We start from the raw sequence: 12,901 nt of genomic DNA, 5'->3' as shown, positions 1-12,901 counted from the left end.
CTCTTTCCCAATACCCAAAGACGAAAACGCAGTCACAGACATCGTTCATATAAAAGACCAATTATAAATGATATCATGTTTGATTCACTTTTGCCTCACGTCAACAGACAATTGGGTCCACATCATATTCGTACAACACTTTACTCTATTCCATTGAGGGTTTTACATACGTTATTTGAAGAAGCTATGGCTAGTCTATACTTGGATTTTTCAACACCTGAATATAGACTTAACTCTATGATTATGGATGTTGCCTACCACAGGCTCTATAAACCAGCACGGACCATGGATGATATTCCTTCCAAATCATGCCGTCAGTTCCTTAAGCTCAAATTTACAAACAAAGGAATAGATGCCGTCAACATAAGCAGCATTCTTCGTCATAAAAGGGTTCAGTCGTGTATTCCAACTTATTTCAAGTTCAAGTCTACACCCTGTATTTCCTACAGCTATACTTCTACTATTGCATCCAAACTTTTTAATTATAAACAAACTTTGCAGTGCTTAGGTATAGACCATCTTATACGTAATCCACCAACATGTTCTTGTTCTTCATCTTCTTTCAACTACAGTCCAACTGGACATGTCATTACTGGTGATGTTGATATAGTTGAAAATGAGGACCTCAAATCACTTATTCTTAAAGGTCCTAAATACAGAGAACCTCGGTCTTTTAATTGGCGACAGAACTTCATCTCTATTATGAGTTCTGTCGAAGATTATGCCAGACGATGGGCTAAATATGAAAAAGAAGAACTTGATACATTGTCAGAATGGGTTAAAAGCATAAGAGGGATATTAAAATCCCGCATTAGACACATGAAAACAAACGTACGTACCATCTATCCTTCTGTGTTTAGTAAACCAGAAGTGATAAAAGAATTAGATAGATTACATGAAGAATATGTTTTGGTTCCAGCTGACAAAGCTAGTAACAATATTGTCTTTGTAAGGCTCATTATTACAACTGTATTTTAAACGAACTTGACATTAATTCCACTTTTGGTAATCATACTTATACTCCAACTGCCCTTTCAAAAGACGAAACTCTTCAAAACCATGCTTCAGTTTTTGACACATTTAATATTCCAGTCAATGGGTCGAATGAATATGAGTTACCGTACCTATACTGATTCCTAAACTACATAAAAACCCTTACAAACAAAGATACATTGCTGGATCCAGTAAGTGCTCTACCAAGCCCCTATCTTTGCTCCTCACGAAAATGTTAACAGCTGTGAAGGAGAAACTTCAAACTTACTGTGCGACTACATATGCCAGAAGTGGTGTTAATCAAATGTGGATTCTAAAAAATTCTAAAGAACTTTTAGTAAACTTGAAATCACAGAATTTTTCCCAAATCAATAGCATTAAAACCTATGACTTTTCAACACTATACACGACCATTCCTCACGATAAATTAAAGACTAGAGTTTTTGACATCATAGACAGTTGCTTCTTCAACAAAAACGGACATCGGAAATATTCATACCTAGTGATCAGTCATTCAAAAACTTACTTTGTTAAACACCACTCTGATTCCACACACAAGTACTCTGAAGTTGAAATAAAAAATATGCTAGAGTTCCTCATTGACAATATCTTCGTGGTCTTTGGTGATCAGGTCTTCCAACAGTCTGTTGGAATTCCCATGGGCACGAATTGTGCTCCTTTGTTAGCTGACCTGTTTTTATATTCATATGAAGCAGAATTTATTCAAAAACTTCTACGTGAGAAGAAAAAATCTCTCGCTGTGACCTTCAATTCGACTTTTAGATATATCGATGACGTTTTGTCTATTAACAATGATAGCTTTCATTCATATGTCGATTTGATATATCCCTGTGAGCTCGAAATAAAGGACACCACAGAGTCGTCCACTTCTGCTTCATACTTAGATATTTTATTGAAAGTAGACATTAACGGCAAACTAACAACTCAACTGTATGACAAACGGGATGATTTCAGCTTCTCCATCGTCAACTTCCCACATTTATGTAGCAATATTCCATTATCACCTGCATATGGTGTTTATATATCTCAACTGATTCGATATGCAAGAGCTTGTTCTGGGTATAGTCAGTTTTTAAATCGAGGTAAGCTACTGACAAACAAGTTGATGGTACAGGGATTTCAACAGTCTCGATTGAAGTCAGCATTTCGCAAATTCTATGGTCGTTATAATAATCTAGTTCGTCAATACAACCTCGCATTGGGTCAAATGCTGTCTGACGTGTTTCATACCGATTGTTAAGCCGTTCTTGGCACACTGATTTTGACTGCGGATAACTCCGTTTACCTGATCAGGATATGGATATGGGGCTCATGGCGGATGTGACCGGTCAACAGGGGATGCTTACTCCTCCTAGGCACCTGACCCCACCTCTGGTGTGTCCAGGGGTCCGTGTTTGCCCAACTATCTATTTTGTATTGCTTGTAGGAGTTATGAGATTGATCACTGTTCATTATCTTCACCTTGCATATATAACGAACAGTGATCAATCTCATAACTCTACTATATACAGACCTACAAGATATTCCACAGTTCCACATGCCAAGATACATTGGACTGCCAGGAGAAGTTACCTGCAGATTGATTTGCTTTTGTGATGCCTCTACAGATATGCAGATATTCAACAGGAAAACAAGAACATGCAATCTTGTATTTTCCAAGATTCGTCTGGCACCTGACAAGAAGATCTCTCTTCCAAGACTGGAGTTATTGGCGGTTCTCATATGGGCACGTAGTATATTGTTTGTAGAGAGACAACTGACTTTAGTTATTTCAGATACTGTGGACTGATTTACAATGCGTGTTACATTGGATTAAGACAAAGAAGCCATTGACAGTGTTTGTAGAAAACAGACTAAGAGAAATTCATAATAGCAGTGACATAGAATTTCAGTATGTATCAACCAAGGACAACCCTGCAGATGTCGCAAGTCGTGGAACAACTGTTTTCTCCTATAGAAAGAACAAAAATTGATGGAATGGTCCCTCATCGTTAACAAAGAACAGAAGTGAATGGCCCACATGGAAATTACTTGACAAGCATGAAAGTAAAGAAGCTATGGAGTCGGAGTACAGAGTTCCAAAGGTACTGTTTAAAGCTAAATTGCTAGTGGGGAAGGGTCCTAGCAGAATGACAGATAGCTCTGACAACCCATTTTGCCTGGATGTTAAGAAGATTTCTTCCTTTACACGTATTATGTGAGTTTCTGCCTGGGTACTGAGATTTATCAAGAAACTTAAGGGAAACGAAATACACCCAGGACCATTGTCATCTGAAGAGTTGAATGAATCCAAAGTTCTGTGGATAAAACATGTACAAAACGAGCTCTTTAAGGAAGTGAAAATTGCACTGGCAGAAAAGAAAAGACACAATTTAGTGAATCAGCTTGGACTTGTATTAGATAAAGAAGGTATTATTAGATGTGTTGGTCGACTTGGCGCTGCTCATATGACAGAGGGAGCGAGGCAACCAATACTACTACCAAAGAGAAACGATGTGACTGACTTACTGATAGTCTTCACAGAAGATCCTTTCATGTTGGAGTATCTCAGACCTTATCCATGATCCGACAGACATACTGGATCCCACAAGGCCGCTCAGAAGTTAAGAGAATCTTGAGGAAATGCACTGTATGCAAGAGGCATGAAGGAGGACCATACAAAATGCCACTGATGCCGCCATTCCCAAAGAAACGTGTAAACGAATCGGCTCCATTCACCTTTACTGGAGTAGATTACTTTGATCCAATATATGTCAAAACAGAAAATGGAAACAAGAAAGTTTGGGTTTGCCTGTATACATGCTTAGCAGTTAGAGCCATACATATGGAAATTATACAGGACATGTCAACTGAGAAATTTCTTTTGGGACTTAGAAGATTCATTGCACGATGGGGAAAGCCCAAGCAAATAATATCTGACAATGGATCTCAATTCAAGCTTGCAAGTGATGTGCTAGAAAAGGTATGGAAGTCAACTGCTCGTGATCCAAACGTACAGACCTACATTTCTAATGAAGATATCCAATGGGAATTTATTGTTGAACTTGCACATTGGATGGGAGGATTTTATGAACGCTTAATAGGTGTCGTTTAGCGGGGTCTCCGAAAGACCATTGGAAAGCTGTGCCTAACCAGTGAACAGCTACGAACTATACTGGCCGAGTCGGAAGCTGTTGTGAATTCCAGACCTTTGGTGTATGTTGGAGATGACATCAACTCGAACATCGTTCTCACTCCAGCACATTTTCTGACATTGAACCCAAAGACTGGAATTCCAGATGATGAAAAAGTGGGTGTAGAAGATACAGACTATTTTCCCTTCATCAGTAATTCTGATAAGCTACTCCTTACATGGAAGAAAGGAAGGAAACACTTAGATGCTTTTTGGAAAGCTTGGCGAGATGACTACCTTCTAAGTCTTAAAGAAAGGACCACTTTCAAACTTAAAGAAGGACGAATTCAACATAGGATGGAACCAAGAATTGGTGATGTTGTGTTTATTAAGGATGATCTTCCTCGAGGGAACTGGAAAATTGGACGCCTTTGTGAACTAATTGTGAGTCGGGATGGAGAACTTCGGCCGGGAAAAGTGTTGCTCCCCAGCAAAAGGAGCTTAAACAGACCATTGAACTTGTTATACCCTATTGAATGTTCGGAAGAGAGTGATTCAAAGAAAAGCGTGAAAAAAGGGCGATGTCAGTTGAAACGGACTTCCAGGAAGACTGATACCAAGGGGATACAAAAAATCTATACTCAGACAAAATTTATCTGATCGATCCTTAGCCATCGCTTTATTTATATACACACACACACACACACACACACACACACACACACACACACACACACACACACACACACACATATATATATATATATATATATATATATATATATTATCGACATGGAAGTGTTGGTGTATTGGAAAGTTGTAAAAACAGGATATACATGTATAAAGTACATCAATACTATGACATGACGATATTATCAGCAAGGCATGACCAGCCGATTAATAAAGTCGGGCCAAACTTGACCTAGCAGAAGTCGGGGCCAAAGTAGAGTGTTGGTCAACAAACCTCAACCATAAGGATCCCTTTCTCCGTTCCTTCGGGCTGCAACCCACGATAAACTGATCGCCACTATTTTATCGCCTCTTACGACAGGCAATGGGGGTGCCAAAGAACTATTCATTTCACAACCGGGCAGATTTTTAGGTTGCCTGAGTCAACTCAGGTGACCTATTGCAATTGGTTGTCGTCGTCCGTTAACAATTGAACATTTTAATTTCTTGATAACTACCAGTCAAATTCTTTTCAAATTTAGTATGAAGCATCTTTGGGATTGATTGAATGTTGTTCAACGTCCCTCTCGAGAATACTTCACTCATATGGAGTCGTCACCACTGCCGGTGAAGGACTGAAATATTTAGGCCTATGCTCGGCGCTTATGGTCATTGAGCAGGGAGGGATCTTTATCAATTTGTCAATTACATTTGAAAAATGAAATCCATTGGACCATTTATTAGATAGACGAGCTTATAGATGATTCTTGATGGGAGATGGGGTCGGCAGCTTCGATCTAAAGGGGTAATCTACTCAGGTATACTATGTCCATGGAGACGGGAGACACGGGATGCTGTCGTGTGTTTACAGGTGTCAAAACAGGGCTATCATGAGTAGCAAAAGAGCAATTATTGTTAAATGTTGTCGTCGGTAACGCTTTGAACACGTCTATTCGGGAACATGCACTTTACAAACAATGTACCTTCGATTTCAGGTTAAAACAACATGTACATATACACTTTGATTGAAATCTTCATAATTATTTAAATCTGTCTAAATGTTGTAGTGAAATTAAACAATTTTACAATGTTGGCAATAAGTAACCCATTTACAAATCATTTACAAATTGAAAATACGTTTACACGTAAGTGGAAAGCAGTTTTTGCTAGTTTAAGATAGACGATAAGTGAATAAATTATTTAGGCGACTTTAAACACATTAATTTCAATAACCCAGTCAAGAAATAAATATAATTATGCTACATAATTTTCAGAACCCAAGATACACTTCACATGTATGAAATATAAAAACAAAATTGAATAACAACAAATTTGCCTGACAGAACATGGACGCCAATTGATTTTACTTGTGAAATTGTGGTTATCTAACTCATAAACTCCGCATGTATATTTTTTCATTCGTATTCATAAACTATCATTTTGTTATAAATTCATGAAAAAGTGTCACACAAGTATTTTGCGTATGTGCTGTTTTCATGTATAATGTATTGTTTTTCTCTTTAATTACATTATAAGTCATTTATCTTCGATTTCGACTACCGTATTGACGCGCTCCAGCGATTATCAACAATGTTAAAGAGTCCCGGAAGTCAAATATACAGTTTGGTTTATCTTATGTATTTTTAAAAATAAATACCGATCGCAAAATTATCTCAGTTATTATGTAATCAATAAACGATATAATGGGCAAAAACAACCTATTTCGTAAATTCACACCTTTACGATACCGAAAACGAGACTGCAAATGTGATACCGAATCTGACGTCACAACCCATCATTGGCGGGGTTTTTTTCACAGCAAGACGAGAGTGCAAGAGAAGAAAATATTTAAAGAGAAATGGCAAGTAAGAGTAAGGGACGCATGTGTGTAGTTGCAGGATGCAACAACATACCCTCGGACACCGTTTCCGTCCATGTTTTCCCTAAGGACGAGCGACAGAGAGCAGCATGGACTCGATTTGTGAGACTGACCCGTGCAGACTGGACAGGACCGTCACAGTATACTGTTGTTTGCAGTGCACATTTCACGGACGGATGTTTCGAGGTTCAGTTTTCACTGATGAGGGAATTTGGAATTCCTGCGAAAAAACGCCTCTGCCCTGGTGCGATTCCATCGCTTTATCCGAAGAGGAAAGTGGACGACCTCAACCTTGCCTTCCTCTCTTCGCCCGAGCCTAAACCCAAGCGCCAGACTGCCGCCAAGCTGGAGAAAAATAGGGTAGGTCGTGTGTAACTTTATTATGAAGATTCCATCGTAAGAAAGTTGATAATTTTTACTGATCCCACCTCTGGTGTGTCCAGGGGTCCGTGTTTGCCCAACTATCTATTTTGTATTGCTTGTAGGAGTTATGAGATTGATCACTGTTCGTTATCTTCATCTTGCATTGTAGTCTGTGACGTTTATTTAGCTTTATTGACTTTATAAGTTACAATACACGTGCCATGTGATGAGTCTCTTACATGCCCCGTCTGATCAGGACCCTGGATTAGATTGCTGTTTAAACATATTCTGTCATATAAATCCACTGACCTCTCTTAGTAATGTGGTCAAGAACTTTGCATAATTTAAATATACGTAGACTTCTATTACTCTTTTAGTGGGCAACATTATTTTTCCAACACGATTAAATGTTAACATTGGAAAGATACCAATTCTGATTAACCAAGTGAAGGCTGAGGGGTGTAGAGTGGGTGACCTGTAACCCCTGTTATAACTCCTACATGTATATCCTTTGGATTTATTCATTAATGAAAAGTAAATTATTTCCAAAAATGACATATGATGGATACCCCTAGTAATTTAATCTACACAAATAATGGGCAGATCCAGGAATTTTGGAAAGGGAGGGGGTTCTACCGATATTAAATTTTAGTTCTTAAAGGGGGTTCTACCATTTATATGTATGGGTGTTTTTTAGCAAAATTTTCTGATGAAAGAGGAGGGTTCCGACCTTCAGGATACCCCCCCCCCTTCCGGATCCCCTTACTGCAAATTATTTCAATATTTACTTGGGGACATTTTATTTCACCAATCAGGTTATAGTGTTGTGTAATACACCTGTTTTGTTCGCAGTCGTTCACTAGTTCTGACATGTTATTGTGGTATATATATCAGAATATGCATTTTACATCGGGATCAAAGTTTGTTATATTGTGTATGTTGTATGAATTGCATTAAAACAAAGCTGCCATTGATGATTGACTTGAATATGAATAGTCTGTTTTGTCACGAGAAATATGTGCAAATATCATGCATTAATCTGGGAAAGAGAAGTTTGAGTGTTTGCATATTTGTAGATATTATCAGAATTGATACCCGAGAATGAAAGTACTAGCAAGGCAGTATCAGAGGATAGGATGGAAGTACATGTACCTGAGATTGAAAAGATGGAAGTAGATAATCCAGAACCAAGTGAAACAGTGAGTATAATAAATGGTATGAATTACTGTAACACGTTTTGTATGAATTATTGTGTAGTAGCTGACACAGGCAATTACATCTCTTGGGGTCAAATTTACTATTAACGAGTAAAGGTATAGAACTCTAAACATAGGGTACCCAAGTAATTTACTTGGGGACATTTTATTTCACCAATTACTCAGATAAACATTTATGAGGATGTGACAGTACACCCACAATTATTTACTGGTGGGTTTTATTTCAACGGTTTTTCCATTTGTTTTGACATAGAAAGGTAATAGCCCAGAACAAGCAATTATGTACAGTATATACTGTAGTTTGTATTGTTAAAGCTACACACACAGACAACTTTGCCCCCATATAGGGTATATTGGGCTGGCAGAAATAATTTGAATGTGCATTGGACTAAGAATTTTATTAATTTATTGACCTCTAAATTAAGATCATGCCTTGTTTTATACTGTTACTGAACATTAGAATTTAGCTTAGATATTCAGATCAGGAAATTTTCTAGATTCCATAGCCCTTGGGAGTAGTGATACTTTTTCACTAGTGCTCAGGTGATTGATAAGGCCTGTAGGCCACTTGTTTGTTAAAAAAACCTCCTTCTCACAGACACACACTTGCATGCATATAACTTGCAGATTGACAGAAGTTAAGGTACATTGGACTCATAATTATTAAAATTTGTTTCCTTCTAAAATAAAAATTCATATGCAGTAAATTCTCATTACATGCAAGTATTACTTATGTTGTAGTTCATATGAAAAGTTAAGTACAAGGCCTTATGTGTACACTAAAAATAATTAAGTATCAAAAGAAACAATGTTTCTAATTTTTGTCTTATCAGGCTGCAGAGACTGAAAAAAGAGTGACTTCAACAGCAACAGGGTATCAGACAGCAACTATTGGGAAGCGGAGTGTGAAAATCCAAGTCGCTGCTAAACAGAAAGAGAAAGGTAAGGCCTTAGTGTTGTGTGACTTTCTTTATAACTGTAGTACATTACATAATGTTTTACTCATTATGATGCAAATCAAACAAACCACTTAATGTAGAAAGTCAGAAACCTATTTTGCTTGTATTAGCTCTTATTTAATAGATTGATTTGATGAATAAAGTGTTATTTTCAAGTTAACATTCTTGAATTTTCATACTAAGATGAGGCATCAATAAATTCAATCTCATAGTTATGAGACACATTGATCTCTTTATTTTTATATATTGACTGGTCTAGTTTAGATTTGTAGCCATACATTGGCCTATAATCTCAAATATCCCGTGGGGATCTGGGTTAGAATAGGTCCTCAGTACCCCTTGCATGTTGTAAGAGGTGACTAAATGGGGCAGACCGAAAAAATTGAGGCCCTGTGTCACAGCAGGTGTAGCAAAATAAAGATCCCTCCCTGCTCAAAGGCCGTAGGCTCTGAGCATAGGCTTAACTTTTGCAGCCCTTCACCGGCAATGGTGATGTCTCCAAATGAGTGAATCAATCAATATAATCTCAAATAGTTAAGTTGAAAATTTTCACAAATAAAAAGCAATTGAATGCTCGATCAAATTTGCAAAGAAGAAAAAACAAGTATGCAGTTACTATACAAACTAATTTTTGTCACCTATTCATGATTTACTTTGCAGGTACCAAGGAGAGTGAGAAAATGAGCAACATCATATTGTCAAGCCAAAGGAAGAAGGATATACCCAAGCTATCGCCATTGTTTCAAACTTCCCAAATTGAGGCTTTTCACAGCACAATTAATCACTTTGCCCCAAAGATGATAGCTTTTTCTTATCATGGAATGTATTGTAGGTATGACTGTCTATGTCCTTCTAGTCATACACGTAGCAACTAAAGTATATTGCTAAGATTTGAAATATTTCTGTTGAAAAAATGTATATTTATTTTATCCTTTTTCATTGGGATAGGTTGATGATTGCAGTTCTACATTTTAATGTGAATTCCTCAAGGCCGCATGCCATAACGAAGGAGGGGGACCAACAATTTAAGATCAGCTTCCCAAAGTTCAAGCATGGGGAATGCAGTGTTCGTAGGACGCCTGTTGATCCTACATTTAGTAAGAATGTACTTCTAATGATAATCCACTATCATAATTCATATCAAAATTAATTGGCATGGCATTTTTACTATTTTTGCATTTGTCACTTTTCTTTCAATCAAGTTTAAAACAGCAATAACAAAGTTAATGAGAATTTTTATTATTTATCAAAATACAATACACATAGTAAAGAGCAATTTATTTATAAGGATATAAAGCATATATAACATTTTAAATAGTGTCCATTTTTTCCAGACTATGCATCAGTCCTGATGAAAGAGACTTATTTGGCCTTTCAAGAGTCATCAGAACCATTATCATGCTCATTGCCAGCTCAACCACCTCCACTGTGCAGTGAATTTTTTCCATCCTGACAAAGAAGAAGCGGTTCTACATTTTAGATCAAGGTTCAGTCGGAAGGAGACATCCGTGTGAATGTGAACAAAACGTGACGCTAGCTCTTTGGACATTCTAGCAAAGCAGATAAAAGATATGTTGGTCATGCAGATGTGTTCTTTTTTAATCTTGTTTAAAAATGTTTTAATTATTGTGAAACATCTTTATCTTCGGGTTTTGTTTAAATCTGAACCAAAGTCATATACAGCAGTATGTTGTGAAAACAATTATTTTTACAAATACAAAATTACTGGGGACAACCATGATATAGGGTCTGACCGTTAGGTAACAATCTGTTTGGAACAGTGTATTTTTGCAAATAATTTATAGAATGAAATATTAGCATAGTATATGTAGTATTAGCTTAGTATATATCATAGTTGTAAGAGTTAAAAAATGACAAAACTTTTTTTTTAAAAATGGGAACATGAAAGCTACTATTATGTTCATAAATGTATTATTTTTGGGCCATTTCTGTTAGAATGTTGTGCTTGATTTTTTTGTATACATCATGTATGAATCGTACATTTGTTTAAAAAAGTTGCTTCATCCAAATCATACCATCACTCACGTGCATTGAACCCTTGATACACCTCAGAGGCAAAGGAATTCCATCACAGCACATGAGGGTAGAGGGACTCGTACCTTGTGCCCTAGGTATCCTTAGCACCATCAAACAAGTTGTCTGTGTGCTGTGTATCTGTTACACCTTGGAATTAGTCACTAATGATAAACTAGCAATGGGACCCAATGGTCATGTGAATTTTGTATTGATTAGATCAATAAAAAAAATTTACTTGCTCTTCAATTGTTGCCCTCATTTCTCCATACTGGGACCAGTATTGGTAGTATGCCGTCTCGAGCTCATACTCATCTAAATACACTGGTGAAAACCCAGGGTGTTCAGTAATGCGGGCCAGTTCCTTGTTTATTGACTCCCTCTCCTAATCAACCCTTGGCAATTCGGTGCAGCATGCACTTTCCTTGGCAGCTGACATGGAAATAGAATCCACATTGACACCTAAAATGATTTGTAAACCATGTAAAAGTGAAAGAATAGAGAAGTCAAATCATGGGGAAAAGTACAAATATAACTGTTTAAAGGGGATGTCACATGATAGGATAGAAAAATCAATGTTATTTTTAAGTTCATGAATTTTAAGCTCTTTCTCAATGAAATAATGAACGAAAATACACCACAGGAACTAGTAATTTCGTTTGTAATAATAGTAGGCCTATTGATAATTGAGGGTATATACCATACCACTCCCAAATCACTAAGGAGTGGTATGGTATAGACCCCTGATATTATTACAGACACTATATACAATACCACCTCCTAATTATTAGGGGTGGTATGGTACAGACCCCTAATATTATTACAGACACTATATACTAATTATTAGGGGTGGTATGGTACAGACCAGTGAGACCACTAACATTGTAATTGCAGATTCCTGTGAATACGACGCGGACTGGCGTAATATGGTGATTAGACATCTGTAATTTATCATTAATGTAATTAAAAATGATGTTCAGTTAAAAATGATTGATCAATTTCGTATTTCCCAAAATTTATTTCATAAACAGTCTAACGGCGCCTTACCATTCCGTGCTTCCGAGGCGATGTTCAAGTTGTTCACGTTCAGCATTTAACTCGTCAAAATAGTCAGAATCCGTTGCAGCTGGCTCATATTGGTAAGGGACGATGTCTGTACGAACTCGTTACGATAATCTTCAAAGGAAGACGCTTCAAATGATATGTGGAGGTCGATTTCGTCCACAGAAACGGAGGTATCGTTCGCATTTGCCATACTGGCCCGTTTGAGACTGATGGGTTGTGACGTCACACGTCATTATGGCTAAATATAGTAAAACCGGAAGTTCAGTTGATGGATTTCGGGCAGGTGCAAAAATAGCTAACTTTGATGGTGAATATCTCGGTATTGAATGCACGCACGATCATAATTTTTTTTCCTTATATTTTCAAATTAATGTCTGAACCAATTTACCATTTTTGTACCCATGACTTCCGGGGCACTTTAATTGATAATCTCACTGTCGGCTTAGCTCCTGCCACTAGTTATTTTAACCCCGCCTACTGGGACTGCGTTTCGGTTTGTTTACTGGGACTGCTTTCTGTCAGGTTGGGTCTGTACTATATTCAAATTAAATAGATATTTAGAAAGAACAGGTTGTCCTTTACCAAAATT

General features: G+C 37.2%; 1 protein-coding gene across 1 annotated transcript; it reads left to right on the top strand.

Annotated features, from left to right (window-relative positions):
* Window positions 1-6,653: 6,653 nt before the first annotated feature.
* LOC125647444 (THAP domain-containing protein 10-like) lies at window positions 6,654-11,488 on the top strand. The gene is made up of 6 exons (XM_056142473.1): window positions 6,654-7,034; window positions 8,114-8,236; window positions 9,088-9,196; window positions 9,874-10,045; window positions 10,162-10,310; window positions 10,548-11,488. Exons 1-6 carry the CDS (start codon window positions 6,654-6,656, stop codon window positions 10,664-10,666), a joined length of 1,053 nt encoding a protein of 350 aa, XP_055998448.1. The 3' UTR covers window positions 10,667-11,488.
* Window positions 11,489-12,901: the final 1,413 nt, after the last annotated feature.

This window comes from Ostrea edulis, chromosome 6 (genome assembly GCF_947568905.1).
Source record: "Ostrea edulis chromosome 6, xbOstEdul1.1, whole genome shotgun sequence".
Taxonomy (NCBI): domain Eukaryota; kingdom Metazoa; phylum Mollusca; class Bivalvia; order Ostreida; family Ostreidae; genus Ostrea; species Ostrea edulis.
Note: the sequence above shows the minus strand (reverse complement) of the source record. Positions and strands in the feature narration are given on the sequence as shown.